Source organism: Salvelinus alpinus, chromosome 7 (genome assembly GCF_045679555.1).
Source record: "Salvelinus alpinus chromosome 7, SLU_Salpinus.1, whole genome shotgun sequence".
Lineage (NCBI taxonomy): Eukaryota > Metazoa > Chordata > Actinopteri > Salmoniformes > Salmonidae > Salvelinus > Salvelinus alpinus.
The window spans coordinates 12,250,693-12,269,696 of NC_092092.1; the positions used below are offsets into that span (position 1 = coordinate 12,250,693).

Consider the following 19,004-nt stretch of genomic DNA (forward strand, 5'->3'; position numbering starts at 1 on the left):
TGACCAGTCGACTAAATGTGGTCAGCCCTACTATCTAACTAGATTGGGCTATTGCCACTGCAGTACTAGGCCTAAATCACGAATCACTGCACAGAAGGTCTTGGCAAGATTGTTGGAATCTGTATAATTATTATTTGATATTTTATTGAACATTTTATTTAATCTGTATAATTATACAGATTGTATAATTATTATTTTATATTTTATTATTATTATTATTATTTATTTTTTTAAGTCATAAATTATTTGGCAAGTCAGTTAAGAACACATTCTTAATTACAATGACGGCCTAGGAACAGTGGGTTAACTGCCTTGTTCAGGGGCAGAACATACTTTTACCTTGTCAGCTCGGGGATTCGATCTAGCAACCTTTCGGTTACTGGCACAACGCTCTGACCACTAGGCTACCTGCCGCCCCAGGCAGGCAAGTCACTTAAGAACAAATTCTTATTTACAATGACGGCCAAACCCAGACGATGCTGGGCCAATTGTGCGCTGCCTTATGGGACTCCCAATCACGGCCGGATTCTAACCAGGGACTGTAGTGACACCTCTTGCACATAGATGCAGTGACTTATACCGATGCACCACTCGGGAGCACTTCAACTTATTGCCAGCAGCATACCACCCTGCATCCCACTGCTGGCTTGCTTCTGAAGCTAAGCAGGGTTGGTCCTGGTCAGTCCCTGGATGGGAAACCAAATGCTGCTTGAAGTGGTGTTGGAGGGCCAGTAAGAGGCACCCTTTGGTCTAAACAAATATCCCAATGCCCCAGGGCAGTGATTGGGGACATTGCCCTGTGTAGGGTGCCGTCTTTCGGATGGGACGTTAAACGGGTGTCCTGACTCTCTGTGGTCACTAAAGATCCCATGGCACTTATCGTAAGAGTAGGGGTGTTAACCCTGGTGTCCAGGCTTAATTCTCAATCTGGTCTTCATACTGTATCATCATGGCCACCTAATCATCCCCAGCTTCTAATTGGCTCATTCATCCCCCTCCTCTCCCCTGTAACTATTCCCCAGGTTGTTGATGTAAATGAGAATGTATTTTCAGTCAACTTAAAATAAGAGTTAAATAAAAAGTACTTGTAACCCCAGTACCTGTATGCCATCTGGCTCATGTATGTACATGCTTCAGTATACCCTTCACATTTCTCTTCAGATGTGCCGTCATTGCACATAAGATTTTGTTCTTAACTGACTTGCCTAGTTAAATAAAGGTTATATAAAAATGTGCAGCATGACATTTTTTCCCTGTGGCACATCCTCAATGAGATCTCACACCATCTCTGGTGTTATTAGAGCCCAATGTCTCTGGTGTTATTAGAGCCCAAGGGGCCGTTTCCACTGGGAGTGACCATAAAAAGCCTATTGTAAGGAGTGTCCTGGTGTCATTTGATCTAGGGGATTATTCATGCAGAGACACGACACAGCCATTACTGTCTCCTTCGTCTCTAGTGGAGGAGAACAGAGGAGCTTGAGGCTGCTGCCATTGTGTGAAGTAACAAAAGCTGTCAAACAGAGGACCTGAGGTTTCATCTGGGAGAGGAACCTTTAGTTTGTGGGGAAATTACGTTACATGTTCCCAACTGTATTTTTAAGATAGATCTTCTACAGTACTCAACACATGGTCCTTTACACACTATCAGATCACATCATCCAATTTAAAGTGTAGGCTATGGAGTATGGCATCTGCTGTTGAATACAAGCAACAAATGTTCTAAAAATGTAAATTTACCAATTAATAAGGAAACGGTCAATTAACTATGTAAATGATTACTGTAAATTGTGTTAAGTTTGACATTTAACTGTACATTGCAGCTGCAGCAAGTGTTCACTTAGTTGGATATGTAGCTACCTCATTATTATGCAAACGTTTAGATACGATGTGTGACTAAGTATATGACATGGTGGGTTCTGTGGTGGTAATCTGTGGTAATTCAAGGTACAGTTTTATGACCTCTAAAATTCTAACTAGAAACTCTGTCATAGTAGACAATGTGGCAGAGGATTTAACTGCTGCTATAACCAGGGATATTAAAATGCGCGCATGATATGCAAAATAATAATAAATCTCACGGCTTTGGGAACAGAAAGTACTTTATGTCCTGAAATTGCCCACCCAAAGCCTGATTAATTAAAAAGCTCAAAGTCTGGAAACAGTACTTAAAGTTTGCATCCAAAGTCAATCATCAGACAAAGTAGTGGCTGAGGTTTCGCTCAATTAGGATTTGCTGAGAGATTCAAAGGAAGTCGCTCTGTGTTCATTACTCAAAGTTTTTAGCTAGATGCAGGGCTGTTCAATGTCGGTCCTGGAGGGAAAGAAATGCTTCTAGTTCATCCTCCTCCTTCAATAAAGCCAAAATCGCACAGAGACGCAGTCAACATTTGCATGCGAGAGTGTCAATTCACATTACACTGCGTAGCGTATACCAACTTTAATTGTCATGAGAATACATAATAAACAGTTGTATTTGTTATGTTCGCTGCGTAGCCCTTGGGAATTATTGTTGTGTGTTCCTTTTGACTCACTTTATATGTCCTACAGGAGCCACCATACCTGCCTGCGCTAAACAGTTATGTTAGTTTACGAATGTGAGGAGGGTTGTAGCTAGTACACCCAAGCTGTAAATAAAGAATTTAGCTAGTCTCGTTCGTCTACATAACAGGTATCTTGATATCAGAGTTCTTTGAGTCTCAGCCGTAGCCTACTTACATGCTGACCAGACCGCATGCATGTTGATTTTGTCCCCCCACACCAGACGTGATCAGGACACGCATGTTGATTTTGTCCCCCCACACCAGACGTGATCAGGACACGCAGGTTGAAATATCAAAAGAAACTCTGAGCCAACTATATTAATTTGGGGACAGGTCGAAAAGCATTAAACATTTATGGTAATTTAGCTAGCTAGCTTACTGTTGCTATCTAATTTGTCCTGGGATATAAATATTGAGTTGTTATTTTACCTGAAATGTACAAGGTCCTCTACTCCGACAATTAGTCCGCAGATAAAAGGGTAAAAGTTTGTTTTCTAGTGATCTCTCCTCCTTCAGGCTTCTCCTTCTTCTTTGGACTTTATATGGTGGTTGGCAGCAACCAACTTTAAGTTGCATTACCACTACCGACTGGAGTGTGGACCTCAGTTCATCTTTCAATCACCCATGTGGATATATGCTCCTAAAAACCAATGAGGAGATGGGAGAGGCGGGACTTGCAGTGCGTCAAGCGTCACAAATAGTACCAAGTTCTATTTTAGCGCCTGGCTATGCAGACGCGCGCAAGCAGTGTGGGTGCAATGATTGAATAACATGTGTAGCATGTTAGGCTGCGTAGCATGTTAGGCTATATGCCTATGATCGAAATCAACACCTGGACTACTGTTCAGTCATGTAGTCAGGTGCCACAAAGAGGGACTTAACAAATTAACATTTTCCTCCGAACTTGGCAGCACGGCTGGCCCTTAAATGTATACGGAGCGCTAACAATGATATGCATGTCAATCTCTCATGGCTCAAAGTGGAGGAGAGATTGGCTTCATCACTGTATGTTTTAGTAAGAAGTGTTGACAAGCTGAATGCACCGAAGTGTCTGTTTTCACAGCTCGGACACCCGTGCATACCTCACAACACATGCCACTAGAGGTCTCTTCAGTCCCCAAGTCCAGAACAGACTATGGGAGGCACACAGTACTACATAGAGCCATGGCTACATGGAACTCTATTCCACATCAAGTAACTGATGCAAACAGTAGAATCAGATTGAAAACAAATGAAGATAAAAAATACACCTTATGGAACAGCGTGGACTGTGAAGAGACACACAACCAGGTACAAACACACATATATACGGGCGCTAACATACGCACTCTACACATACGTACATGGTTGTATGGTATTGTTGTGGATATGTAGTGTTGTATCTTTTGTTTTGAGTGTAATGTAAGTATCTTGGTGTGTTTGGACACCAGGGGCCTGTTGCACAAAACTAGGATAAGGGATTAAGCCAGGATATCTTGGTGATCCTGGCTCAATTGATCCGTAATCCGGTTGCACTAAAGATGGATAGGGGGCAGGAGGATATGTTATGGTATAAATTACCATGGAGATTTATTCTGTGGAGCTAGCCTGCTCCAGACCAGGCTAAATTCCAGGATCTATTTAATCTCATCCCTAATGTCAGTCAGCAGTCACCACAAATGGAAACCAATAGTTATTTCACTGCTCACTATACATTGTTATCACATATAACTAGACCCACTGTTATTATTTAAACGTTTGTGATCATTAATTTCAATGATTTTGGATAAAAAATGATTTTTAGATGATGTTGCTATCATTAGATAATTTACAGTTTCCCATAGACTATAAGGCTATATATAAAATGATAGAATATTAGGGCCACAGAGGGGAAAAAAACACAAGTCATAATATTGTAACCAGTTGTTTTAAAGGAGGACAGTTGTTAAAATGACAGATGTGGGGCATTTCGTGAAATTGTACTTCAGTATGGTTTCATAAACAAAGACATGCTGATGTGCCAGAATATTAAGTATCACATTGTCATAAGTATCAAAACAATATGTAGCTTTTCTGCAGAAAGAACCAGCCTCATAAATTTATGACTTTATCCTTTTTCTTCAGTGTGGCCCTAGTACTCTGTCATATAAACAAATACACATTCCATATGAATATAAAAACACAATGTGTAACATTATGTTCCTTTATTGAATAAGGACAAAACAAAGCAGGTAAACCATCAGCTCCTTTCGAAACTGAAGTCACAGTGACTCTACAAGATGGAAAGCACAGAATCCAAGCATATTATACAAAATGATACATACACATTCAAAGGTCTGTATATAACACACCCTGCATGTCTGCACACTAAAATAAATGCAGGACAAATCCATACACATCAACAGAACAGACAAATGAATGGATGCAGTAGCCTCCCTGCAGCCTTGTATTACACACAGTATACCGCACAAACATCATAAGAGGCCAAATTCGTCAAAAAACGAACCCAAAAAAACCCAAATTCCTCTGCCACCGCAGGACATATTTAACCAAAATTGAAAGCACACATACTAACTAAAATAATTCAACACATATTGGTCCCTCAGCAGCCGACCACTGTCGTCATCAGGGAAGATTGCCGGATTGTCCCAGTCCATGGCTGGTGGCACTCTGGGGGCCCTCTCCTTCCTCAGGCAGGCCACATTGTGGAGGACAGCACAAGCCACAGTAATATCACATGCCCTAACAGGGCTGACCCTTAATTTGTGAAGGCAGTGAAAGCGTGCCTTCAGGAGGCCAAAGGTCATTTCAACTCTGGCCCTGGTCCTGGCATGGGCATGGTTGTAGGCCTGCTGTGCTTCCTGGGGGTCTGTGAAAGGTGTCAGGAGAAAAGGCTGGCAGCCATACCCCCTGTCTCCCAGCAACACACCAGAGAATTCACCTGTCAACACAAAATCTCATCATTACTACCTCATAAACACAGTGATATTCTTGACACAGCCATGATGGTTATAAATAGGGGTTGTGTGGCTTACCTTGTGATAGGCACTGATAGATTTCAGAGGCCCGAAAGATTCTGGAGTCATGGACTGAGCCAGGCCATTTTGCCACAACATTGCTGATCACACAGTCAGCATTGCAGACCATCTGAAATCATAAGATGAGGAATATTACACCAATCAATGCACATCACTGGCAATGCAGAGTGTTCGTCAATGGACAATATCAAAAAGTTATGTTCACCTGAACATTAATGCTGTGAAAGGATTTCCTATTCACAAAATCGGCCTCATGGGCACCTGAGGGGGCTTTTATCCTTATGTGTGTGCAGTCCACTGCACCAATGACATTGGGGAAACCTGTCACACAAAGTAATGAGTATCCTACTATGTGTTAACAGTTGTCCTGTAATTTGTAGATCCTCTTACCTGCAATCCTATAGAACTCCTCTTTGATGTCACAGAGTCTTCTGTGGCCAGGGAAGGAGATGAAGACATCTGCTAATGCTTTGATAGCCAGACACACACTCCTTATTGTGCGGCAAATTGTGGCCTTGTTCAGCTGTTCTGCATCCCCCACTGAGTACAGGAAGGCTCCACTAGCAAAAAAGCGCAAGGCCACACAAACCATTTGCTCCACACTCAGTGCATGGCTCCGTGCAGTGCGGTGCTTAATCCTGGGACCCAGTAGTCTGCATAGATACCTGATGCCATCTGCAGAAAACCTGTATCTTTCATATAGATGGTCATCAGGGAAGGCCAGTGGGTCCAACCGGTCCCTGAAGACCCTTTCTCGCCTGAAGGCTCTCCTCAGCACAAGTGCTTCTTCATCCACCACATCTCGCACGAATGGGCATGCCATTGTCAGAGCAGAAAGGAACACACAATTTTGGGCCTTCATATAGGCTAGTGGCCACACCTGGTGCTGGGGGGGTGGGCAAAAGAGGGCGATGCCTTATAACGATGACTTGGTTGTACTGATTGCTGGGAAAATAAAAAAAACCTTAGAAAGATGCCACCGTCCTGTGTGCTCACAATAAGAGCTCATATGTCATGGCTCACTTGACTTTACGAGAATATACCTAATTTTTATTTTGAGCTGTGTCATCTTCTTGGAGCTGGGGGAGGAAAGAAAAATAATGATTAATACATTTGTGTTACAGTTAGCATACAGTGTACATTGAAGGCATATCTCACCTCCCTCTCAAGTTTTTTTATTTCAAGGTCCAGTTTCCTAATTGTCCTCTTTTTTATTTCGGACTCCAGTGCAAGATTTTCCATCTTTTTCTTCTTGTACTGAATGTCTATGTCTGCCAGTTCTATTTGGCGCCGGAGGTGGTTGCCATACAACTTTCTGATAGCTTGTGAGCTCTGTGAACACAATACAATTAGCGCAGCTGGAATTTGGCAGGATGTGGTGTCCTTTTATTAATACGCACTATGTTGCCAGGCTGGTTTTCCCACTGTATAGCATCTGGGTCCTGTAAAAGAAATTCGATTTTTTGATTTTGATGAGGACTCCTCACCATTGTAGAGTAAATAGTACTTTCACAGTCTTAACATGATACCTCATGCCTTCTGGAATCCAGAGAGATGGTCTCCTCCTCATCATCGTCTCCATCATGTGCTGTTGCTGCTGCACTGGGGCCTTCACCCTATCACATTTAATCGGATTCATATTGAAGCTAGTAGACAAGACATGCCAGGCCTACAGTATGCCTTTGATGGAGTACTCACTGGATCAGCATCGTCTGGTGCTTGTGCTGGTGGCTCTAACAGGAACACAGTGCTGCCAGACACTGCAAGGCAATAGGTAAACCAAAGTCAGACAGTCCAAATTGATTCAATATGAATGTGGTTGTATCCCATGTAGAGATGGAAGGACATACCTTGAATGAAGCGGGTGGCATCTTGGGAGGAACCTATGCTCGTCTCTTTCCCCCCAGGGATCCCCTCTAAGACGGGCCTGCCTTTATTTAGCTCCAAGGCCATGTCCTCTGCTGGGGTAAGGTCAGCCTTTGGTGACCCACCACCCGTGCCTTGTCTGTGGGTATTCTTTTTCACTGTTAAAACAGTACAGACAATGTGTGAGCAGGCACCTTCTGGGTACAATATATGCTTGTGCTTTGTTAAATATTAGTCAGGGACCATACCATTCTGCAGAATGTTCTTGTATTTGATTTTGACCTGCTGCCATGTCCGTTTTGGCCCGTTCATGTTTAATCTACACACACACACACACACACACACATTTAATGGAGTCACACTGCAAAAAATTACTTGGTATTTTTGTCTTGTTTTCAGTAAAAATATCAAAAAATGTATCATAGCTTTATACAGTGTGATGGAGTTACTTTACACAATTTCACTCATATCTGCAGTGCATTTCAATTAAAAATTTAACCGTTTCATAATTACAGTACAACTGCATTTTTGGAGATGTGAATTAAATATTTGAATTGTAATTGTGATGTTTCAGCGGAGCGGTGAGTGTGTAATTGTGCACTACTTACGCATTCAGGCGGTCTGCAATACTTTGCCACGCTTTTTCTCTTTGCTTTATCACTGTGGCGGTGTTGCTTTTCTTCTTAATTATATCTTTTACCTCCTCGTATGCCTCCATGAGGATTTGTGCTTCCGACGGTGAAAAGTACGCGGCTCTAGTTGCCATGGTAAATCAGTTAATCTGTGATCTGTGGCGGGGTCTATTTGAGTGAGCCGTGAGCGCGCACCTATCCAGGATTGGTTTCACCTGGCTTAATGAATCCGTGTCTGCTCATCCTGGCTTGGTCTTTGTGCAACCAATTAAGCCTGGACGCACATGTTTTGGCTTCATTGAGCTCAGCTGAGTCATTTATCCCGGATGTCTTAATTCTACTTTTGTGCAACAGGCCCCTGGGACACCAGCTGAGTGCAATTAACTACCAGGTAGGAACAAAAACTAGTGTTTTGGTCCTCCAGGACCTGAATTGAACAGCCCTGATAGGCCTAGGTCTCTCTCTCCCCAAACTGTAGTGCCCTCAAACTCAACTTTGGACCGCAAAGCTAGTTCCACAATTTTTTTTTTCTTCTTTTCAATTGTTTTAGGGACTGATTTAGACCTGGGACACCAGGTGGGTGCAATTCATTATCAGGTAGAACAGAATACCAGCAGGCTCTGGACCTCTTAGGGTAATAGTTGAACACCCCTGCTGTAGTGTAAACCTCTTTCTAAAAAAAAGACTTTATGAATCTGCCTAGTCTGTTAATTAAGGAGGCCTATGTCATATTTAAAGGTGCCTTTTGGTAGATGGCAAACCAGTATTTGCCTCTACCAGCCTCCCATGTTACGCAAGCCTCGTTTGCATTCCTGCCAGACGCATTGTGACAGCTAAGGAATGAATTTCATTTCTGGACAGTATTCCTGCTCTTCTGTCAATCAAAGAAGTCATCTAAATTATTATTTTCGTAAACTAGTGTCTGCGGCGGACGGATACAGACATTGCCAATCAGGAATTGCCACTCATGCAGTGCATCAAGAAGCTGTGTGCTGGCTGTATGAGAGATCACTGTAATCCATCTCTCCAAATGAAAACATATGCTGCCTGTACGTTTTCTATACGATGCCATTCAGAATATCGGCCACTGGAAGAAAAATGAAATGTGTCAATCTTCATACGGCAGAGACCCGGCCATAAATCAAACCCAGAATGAGACTTTTTACGAGACTCAATAGTTTCCATAGAGTAATGTTGAAATCAATTGTCAGGTTAAATCGCACTAGACACTTGGGGTGAGTTTTTCCTCCCGTTATCGTCTCACTGTTTGATGGATGAAAATCACATTGGAAGAAGTGTCAGACAGTGAACTTGTACTTTGTAGATATCTGGAACAGCCCTGGCCCAATGCAAGTGTGAAAAATAACACCTTGAAACCCTTCTCAGAAAAAGAGTTTCCTTAATTAAAAGAAATATAGAACAAAAATATAAATGCAACATGTAAAGTGTTGGTCCCATGTTTCATGAGCTGAAATGAAATATCCCAGAAATGTTCCATACGCACAAAAAGCTTATTTCTCTCAAATTTTGTGCAAAACTGTGTTTGCATCCCTGTTAGTGAGCATTTCTCAAGATAATCCATCCACCTGACACGTGTGGCATCAAGAAGAAGATTAAACAGCATGATCATTACACAGGCACACCTTGTACTGGGGAAAATAAAAGGCCACTCTACAATGTCCAGTTTTGTCACACAACACAATGCCACAGATGTCTCAAGTTTTGAGGCAGCGTGCAATTGGCATTCTGACTGTAGGAACGTCCATCAGAGCTGTTGCCAGAGAATTGAATGTTCATTTCTCTACCATAAACTACTTCCAATGTAGTTTTAGAGAATTTGGCAGTAGGTCCAACCGGCCTCACAATCGCAGACCACGTGTAACCATGCCAGCCCAGGACCTCTATATCTGGCTTCTTCACCTGCGGGATCGTCTGAGACCAGCCATCCGGACAGCTGATGAAACTGAGGAGTATTTCTATCTATAATAATGCCCTTTTGTGGGGAAAAATTTATTCTGATCTGGGCCTACTGTAGCTCCCCAGTGGGTGGGTCTGGCTCCCCAGGCCCACCCATGGCTGCACTCCTGCCCAGTCATATAAAATCCATAGATTATGGCCTAGTTCATTTATTTCAATTGGCTGATTTCCTTATATAAATTATAACTCAGTAAAATTGTTGCATTCATATTTTTGTTCAGGGTGTGTGTGTGTATATATATATTTTGTATATATTCCCCAAAAATATAGAAAATCTTTGGTATTGTCAGTCTTTCTTCACCATACTCTTCTTGGAGTATTTTGAGGTGGTAGGAAGCCTAGTGGTGAGAGGCAAGGCAGACACTGAAGGATTGCCCATTCCAATCCCCAGGCTGATGGGAAAAAGCTGTCAAGAAGTGAGCTGGCAGCTGGAGGGTTGCTGGTATCAAATCCTACATGCTGTTGCGCCCTTGAGCAAGTACTTAATCCCCCACAATAATTGCTCCACGGGCGCCCAGTGTGACAGCCCCCTGCTCTAACCTCTCCAACCTCTATATGTATCTAACAGCCCCCTGCTCCAACTTCTCCAACCTGTATATGTATCTAACAGCCCCCTGCTCCAACCTCTCCAACCTGTATATGTATCTAACAGCCCCCTGCTCCAACTTCTCCAACCTGTATATGTATCTAACAGCCCCCTGCTCCAACCTCTCCAACCTCTATATGTATCTAACAGCCCCCTGCTCCAACCTCTCCAACCTGTATATGTATCTAACAGCCCCCTGCTCCAACTTCTCCAACCTGTATATGTATCTAACAGCCCCCTGCTCCAACTTCTCCAACCTGTATATGTATCTAACAGCCCCCTGCTCCAACTTCTCCAACCTGTATATGTATCTAACAGCCCCCTGCTCCAACTTCTCCAACCTGTATATGTATCTAACAGCCCCCTGCTCCAACTTCTCCAACCTGTATATGTATCTAACAGCCCCCTGCTCCAACTTCTCCAACCTGTATATGTATCTAACAGCCCCCTGCTCCAACTTCTCCAACCTGTATATGTATCTAACAGCCCCCTGCTCCAACTTCTCCAACCTGTATATGTATCTAACAGCCCCCTGCTCCAACTTCTCCAACCTGTATATGTATCTAACAGCCCCCTGCTCCAACTTCTCCAACCTGTATATGTATCTAACAGCCCCCTGCTCCAACTTCTCCAACCTGTATATGTATCTAACAGCCCCCTGCTCCAACTTCTCCAACCTGTATATGTATCTAACAGCCCCCTGCTCCAACCTCTCCAACCTGTATATGTATCTAACAGCCCCCTGCTCCAACTTCTCCAACCTGTATATGTATCTAACAGCCCCCTGCTCCAACCTCTATATGTATCTAACAGCCCCCTGCTCCAACTTCTCCAACCTGTATATGTATCTAACAGCCCCCTGCTCCAACTTCTCCAACCTGTATATGTATCTAGCAGCACCCTGCTCCAACCTCTCCAACCTGTATTTGTATCTAACAGCCCCCTGCTCCAACCTGTATATGTATCTAGCAGCCCCCTGCTCCAACTTCTCCAACCTGTATATGTATCTAACAGCCCCCTGCTCCAACCTGTATATGTATCTAACAGCCCCCTGCTCCAACTTCTCCAACCTGTATATGTATCTAACAGCCCCCTGCTCCAACCTCTCCAACCTGTATATGTATCTAACAGCCCCCTGCTCCAACCTCTCCAACCTGTATATGTATCTAACAGCCCCCTGCTCCAACTTCTCCAACCTGTATATGTATCTAACAGCCCCCTGCTCCAACTTCTCCAACCTGTATATGTATCTAACAGCCCCCTGCTCCAACCTGTATATGTATCTAACAGCCCCCTGCTCCAACCTGTATATGTATCTAACAGCCCCCTGCTCCAACCTGTATATGTATCTAACAGCCCCCTGCTCCAACCTGTATATGTATCTAACAGCCCCCTGCTCCAACCTGTATATGTATCTAACAGCCCCCTGCTCCAACCTCTCCAACCTGTATATGTATCTAACAGCCCCCTGCTCCAACCTCTCCAACCTGTATATGTATCTAACAGCCCCCTGCTCCAACCTGTATATGTATCTAACAGCCCCCTGCTCCAACCTCTCCAACCTGTATATGTATCTAACAGCCCCCTTCTCCAACCTGTATATGTATCTAACAGCCCCCTGCTCCAACCTCTCCAACCTGTATATGTATCTAACAGCCCCCTGCTCCAACCTCTCCAACCTGTATATGTATCTAACAGCCCCCTGCTCCAACCTCTATATGTATCTAACAGCCCCCTGCTCCAACCTCTCCAACCTGTATATGTATCTAACAGCCCCCTGCTCCAACTTCTCCAACCTGTATATGTATCTAACAGCCCCCTGCTCCAACCTCTCCAACCTGTATATGTATCTAACAGCCCCCTGCTCCAACCTGTATATGTATCTAACAGCCCCCTGCTCCAACCTGTATATGTATCTAACAGCCCCCTGCTCCAACCTCTCCAACCTGTATATGTCATTGCTCATCCATATATTTACATATACTTAGATTTGTGTGTATTAGCTAGTTGTTGTGGAATTGTTAGTTATTATTGCACTGGCGGAACTAGAAGCACAACATTTCACTACACTCGCATTAACATCTGCTAACCATGTGACCATGTGACCAATAACATTTGATTTGATGTATGAGTGTCTTTCGGAGGGGTTGGGACAAAGTGGAAGTAACATTTCGGTTGGACCTTGTGTACAGTTGACTAATAAAGTGGTCTTGATCTTAAAAGGAATATTAACTAATTAACTGCAAACATTTCCTGCACTGTCAATGTTTTTGTTTGCGCACATGACCTTGCACTGTTCCCAGGTCTTCAGCTTCACATTGAATGTTTTTACTCTCTTGAGTCACTGAAGCCATAAACTATTTATCTTTGGATGTCTGTCAGAAGGTTCTGCACGGCACTGATCTGGACCTTTTTTCCCAAACTCATTGTTTTGTGCAGCCGTTTGGTTAGGGCGCAAGCTGAAGTGCTTTCTTATGTAGCCTGTGACCCTGTGCTCTGTGGTGCAATGTGAGGAATTTCAATGAAGCCGGCTTGTTCCACGTGAAGAGAAAAGAATGGAAGCAATACATCTTTGGAACCGACACTTTACCCAATCAAACGTCCTGTTTCCTTTTCAGGGATGGCTGGAGGAACCCTGTGGCTTGTCTTGCTTGTTTTTCCTGCCCCCTGGCAAGTCAGACTTTGGGTTCAAGTGATTCACATACTTGCCCACTGTAGGGTGCCAATTACTGTGTGAAAGCACTGTTTCATCATTGGATTCCAGGTCATTCTATTGTGCACATTTATCAGAGGGTGGAATTTTGAGGATCTTTGGATTTTGTCCTGTTGAACTTGTGCCCTTGATGAACAAATAGCCTATGACAACGGACGTCCGTTTTCTGTTAAGAGATGCTGTTATTTCCATTAAGTTGTGTAATTCTCGGCTCTATTAGGCCCAGCTGATTAGACTATTCACTAAGAAGACATTTAAAAAATGTCTGAAAATTACCATTGATTTGGTATAGAGGAAATGAAACATTCCACAAGGCCTGTGCCAGTAGTGCCAGCAGTGAGTATGGCTGTGTGTGTGGTTGGTTGATACTGGATTGAGATCCATCAATACAAGTTGGTATTCATAGTCCCAGCATTAATTTTGATGAACCCCAGCTCACGTTGGCTCATAACAATGGTGGTGATCTGGATAATCATACTTTTTATCTGCCGCAATGCAAAGCACATCAAGAGACAAATGGTGATGTGCACAAATCACCCTGACCTTATTAGTGTGCACCCTTTTCTTGTACAGTATAGTTTTTTTTGTGCTACTGTAACAGTTTAACTTTACGTCCGTCCCCTCGACCCGGGCGCGAACCAGGGACCCTCTGCACACATCAACAACAGTCACCCACAAAGCATCGTTACCCATCGCTCCACAAAAGCCGCGGCTCTTGCAGAGCAAGGGGAACCACTACTTCAAGGTCTCAAAGCGAGTGACGTCACTGATTGAAACGCTATTAGCGCACACCACCGCTAACTAGCTATCCATTTCACATCGGTTACACTACTAGGAAATATAATTATTTAATGTGTCAGTTTGAGCTAATGGCTGTATATATGAATGGACAAAACTATTGATCACGTGACACCATTCATTCCTATGTGAAGACTCAACAATGCATTGAAGCCAAATGAAGTCGCATAAGATGGCATCTCATGGCGACATAACGTACAGTTTGAGCTACTCCAGGAAGTGACATTCAAGGCTACCCCAGTGCTGTCCCAAGTCGAGGGCTAACCAGGGTACTACAGTCTACCTACAGCAAATAAATTATCCTTAAAGGAAAACTCCACCCAAAACCTTTTGGGATTTGTTTCATCAGTCCATTGTTGACATAGTCCCAAAGTTATCAGCAATCAAGTATTCAAGATATGCAACTTTCAAAATATAGATGAATGGATGCAAAACGCAGCATCATATGTTGCATTATGCATCATATGGGGAGAATTTCTGCATTTTGAAAGTTACATATCTTGAATACTTGATTTCTGACAAGCAAAATCGGTTCAAGGACATGCATCTGGTGTATTAGAACCAATTATTGGTACCATGATTGTCTTCTATTTTATTTATTTTTTACATGAAGATTGACCACAAAGATTGCCATTTTTCCATTCACTATAATGGGGGGATCCTGTTTTCTGCTAACAATGCCTGCAGTACCGTGGTCGGCCTTGAACTTTTGTGGCATCAATGATAGGGGCAGTCTTTCAACGCCTTGATTTGTGCCAGGTGCACCTCAGACTGAAATCCTCTTCCACAGGAGGTAGCTGGAGAGAACATTACCAAATCATGTCACTCTCCACTCGCATGGTGACGTGTTAATGCCTCACAAATGATGTGCAGTCACCGTCGCGAGAGGCCAAATATGCTACTTCAGCCAACACCTCTCAAGGGCTTAATGTAATGTTGTCATCTCTTAAAGCTATTGATTGGGCCTTACCACTGATGTCAAGCAACATTTAATAGTTCCACTGGATTATCAAATGCAACTCATTTGTTCTCAGATTGTCTAGCTTTGTGCCATCCTGTCTTTGCATACACACTGGACCTACTACACTACATTTGACATAACCGCTGCTCACACTATTAGGACATCTATTCTGACTTGCTTCATCAGTTTTCTTGTACTGTTAGTGCTCTTGAATATTCCAACATCTGTTTTGTGTTGCTTAGACTTTATGATACAAGTATTATCAATTGTAAATATGTGTACTCTTACCTGGAATAGTTATAGGATATCAGTTACCCTCTGTAGTGAATGGCATGATCTTGAGGACAAGTTCCCCACATGGCCCCAGTTGTTTTTATTATGTGGAAAAGTTGAAGCCTCGTCAAAGAGCTTGGAAATGGGTAATGTGAAATTGGAACATGCATGACATTGAGTTTGATCCAAGTACTTGTGTTTATTCTTTGGGAAAACCCATTCACACAAAAACCTACAGATATCTTTGCTGAATTTGACTTCTGTGTTCAGTGTTTTGCCCGTAGAACAATCACTTTAATACATTCGTCACAAACGTGATGCAAGTTAAAGGAAAATGTTCACCCATTTTGAATGTTATTGTTTTTGTGCATCTCTGAGTGATGTTCTATGGATTCCCTGGGTCATTTCATGTTTTCACCTGTATCTAAGTTATTGGCGTTCAAGCAGGCAGACATATGGCCGGTATGATGCAGCAATGTGATAAAATCGCTCTTCACTACATTGGAAGTTAATAGAAATACGACTTTTAGATCGTGAAAACGTCAATAATACATGTCAGATTCTAATACTGGCCGATGTCATAACTCAGATGTCTTCTCTCGAATGAGCCATTGATCATATTTTTGCAATATTCCTTGTGTAATTTAACGGTGGGTCTATCACATATTTCCTATTTGTCTGCCTCTTTAGTCCTGGATACATTGCATGGTGCCGTTGCCAGATATATTATAGAAAGGAGATAGGAATCCCATGAATGATAGAACATAACGGCCCAACCAGCAGACTGTCGACCAATTGCTTTCACGTTGTCATGCTGCGTCACGCGATTGCGACGCTAATCGTCACACAGTCCCTTCTCAAAGTGTGTATATGTCGAGAAACGTGCCTATTTTCCTCAAGTACATAATGTCACAATTCCAAAGCTATGCGATATTACAGATAGCAAGTTAATTATCTCACATCTCGGAAAATATTTGTAATGTTGTACTTCTTGTTGACGAAATTCGTGCTAATGTTGAGTTTTTGAGCTAGTGCTCAATAGACTCCCATTCACTCCTTGAAGGAGAGCACTCCTTGTCCTAGAATCGCCCAGAATGCACCGCGTGGCCCATTGCCATAGCATGGGCAATGTTTCCCATCTCTTCTAAAGTATATCTGCTGTTGCGAATCTCAAACATTGATCTGCAGGTTGAACATAGTGAGATTTTAGACTCCGAAATTGATAGTGCAGTTTTTTTGTGTGCCGATTTTACAGCTAACTAGCTACTTTACATGCTGATATTGTCTTTGGTATTATTGTGTGTAGCTACGTTTGCTTGCTAGCCAGCCAGCCCATAGAGAGAGCATTGCATTGTGGATAACGCCAAAATGAAAGGATTCCCTTCCCTCCATTCTTTGTGGTGTTCTGTTTGTCACAGTTGTAGCCTAGAGCTCACACAGAAAATGTAAAAACAACAACAGTACAGATGTAGGATCTTAATTTAATCACCATGTTGCAGGAAATGTCCTGCACAGCAGGGAATTAAAATGTTTAAAAGGCTTCCAAAGTTTGCATTAACAATAAAAAATGTCAGACTTGAGTTGCCCTAACAAAAAATGTATCAACTCCTTTAAAAATGTATATTTAATAATAATCCACACAATAACTCACATTTCTTGTTGCTGCAGGATTATCTTCCTGCTGTGAGAAACTGATCAAATTAAATACAACTATGATTAGACTACTAAATATAGGCAGTGTGGTGATGGGGAAATTAGAAAAGCCACATCATGTGATGTCTTGAATTAGACTTGTTAATTGTCTAGTAACACAACCTAGTTAAGCCATGTTAGTTTGTTATTCTGATTCACTACTACACCATACTCACGTTCTCCTTTCTCAGAGCACTGTCATTTACACACTGTCTTTGTTCTTTCTCCATCACCCATCCACCTCCTGCAAGCATCCTCTTTGAACTGGCCTATTTAAAATGATTAAATTTTCTGATTTATCTTGCCTGGCTCCCGGCGAAGGTGACCTTGAGCTGCACCACAGTGGGGAGTTAGTTTAACGGGCATCCTGTGGAGACATGGATATAAAGTATCACTGAGTCTATTATCGCTGCCCACCGTCCGGGCAGCCCTAACCACTTATTCCAGTGCATTTGAATATTTAGTCAAGCTTTGGTTTTAGGAGCTGCTGAAAGTCAAATGTATTTGTGTGAAGCAGTCGGCCTGGTACTGGGTTTATGGCCAGAAATATGCAATGAAGATATTAGACGAGAGGGAGGCTTGAGTTGACACCCTACTTGTATTTTAATCAGTCTCAAATCCTATGTAAAGCTGCTATACCTAGGCCTATTCACTGTTCTGTCATCGATAAGTGACATGCCACAATACGAGACTTACTCTTATGTTCTTAGTGAAGCTAATCAAATTCCTCTCATTTTACAAACCATATATACAAAAACAGTTATGTTTTTGTTTTGTACATTTAAAGTGTTTCATTAGAGCACACCTAGGAGTCAACAACAATTTAATTGAATGTCACCATTGGGAGGGGGGAAATGTTTCCAGCTTTTTCGTTTAAAGTGCCAACAATCCAATTTGACCTGTCAGTCCAGATTCCAATTTAAGATGCACTGACTCCTGTGTTGACGCCTCTGCTTGGGGCACGGAGCTGGAGGGGGTTGTAGGATGGATGTTTCATGATGGAGACGGAAGATAGATTCTCCATCAGGGTTGCCCCTCTTCGACAGCGAGAGAAAAGCCATCCTGAGAAGTTGAAGGTTTATTTTACTCGCTGTTTGTGTGATTAATGGGTTTGCATCTGTGATGTGGCTGTGTGTCTAGGCGTCAAGAGGGTACCCGTTGGTGACAGGCCAGTAAAAAGGCAAATGTCATTTTAGCCAATGACAGCTCTCGCATTGCAGCGTTCACAAAGCCTGGGACAAACTCAACCGACAGGTTAACATGGCAGTCATTATTATAAAGGGGCAGTCAACGGTGTCCTGTCTGCAAACTCAACCGACTGATTAATATGACAGTCATTATTAGGGGGCAGTCAATATTGGGAGTCACTCAGTTAGTAAGCCTCTGATTTCATTGTGCTGTCAGTCACTGTATCTTGTGGTGGGGATGACTGTTTTATTGCCCCATACAATAAAGCCTGGCGATGATGACAACCCTTCTTGTTTTTAGGCCTATGTTGTGACTAGGAGTTTAAATTTGAAGGTCTGATTAGAAGATAGAATTTCAACGTTGTCTGTCCACTTGCCCATGAAGTAGCTAGCCTATATTAACGCATTATGTAGTGACAATTCAACATTACAAATGTTAGTCATGTAGCAGACGCTCTTTCCCAGAGCGACTTTGTGAATTCATCTAAAGATAGCTAGATGATGTAACCAAAAACATCCATGCAGGTTACTTAGGGCTTATTCTCACTGAATATAGTTATCGGGCCCAAATTTCAATTTACATGCAGTACCAGTCAAAGGTTCGGACACACCTACTCATTCCAGGGTTTTTCTTTTCTTTTTATTATTTTCTACATTGTAGAATAATAATGAAGACATCAAAAATATGAAATTTCACATATGGAGTCATGTAGTAGTATCCTCCAGGAAACAAACTGTTGACTTTCATATCTACATTTTTTA

General features: G+C 42.5%; 1 protein-coding gene and 1 pseudogene across 8 annotated transcripts; one reads left to right on the top strand and one right to left on the bottom strand.

Moving 5' to 3' along the window:
* The window catches only part of LOC139580291 (DNA primase large subunit-like), a 111,796-nt pseudogene that overhangs the window by 21,715 nt on the left and 71,077 nt on the right, over nt 1-19,004 (top strand).
* LOC139580470 (putative nuclease HARBI1) lies at nt 4,688-8,413 on the bottom strand. 8 transcript variants are annotated; one of them, XR_011676041.1, is made up of 9 exons: nt 7,408-8,413; nt 7,256-7,317; nt 7,087-7,173; nt 6,958-6,999; nt 6,716-6,889; nt 6,601-6,636; nt 5,948-6,502; nt 5,555-5,666; nt 4,688-5,460 (listed from the first exon to the last, which is right to left on the bottom strand). XR_011676041.1 is itself a non-coding variant. In XM_071409204.1 (9 exons), exons 6-9 carry the CDS (start codon nt 6,417-6,419, stop codon nt 5,090-5,092), a joined length of 1,071 nt encoding a protein of 356 aa, XP_071265305.1. In that variant the 5' UTR covers nt 6,420-6,636; nt 6,716-6,889; nt 6,958-6,999; nt 7,087-7,173; nt 7,256-7,317; nt 7,408-8,413; the 3' UTR covers nt 4,688-5,089. The 8 variants fall into 8 exon arrangements, 7 of the variants coding, with proteins under 7 accessions (XP_071265305.1, XP_071265304.1, XP_071265302.1 ...); XM_071409204.1 differs by adding an exon at nt 5,763-5,878 and having other exon boundaries at nt 5,948-6,636; XM_071409203.1 differs by adding an exon at nt 5,763-5,878 and having other exon boundaries at nt 5,948-6,636; nt 6,716-6,999.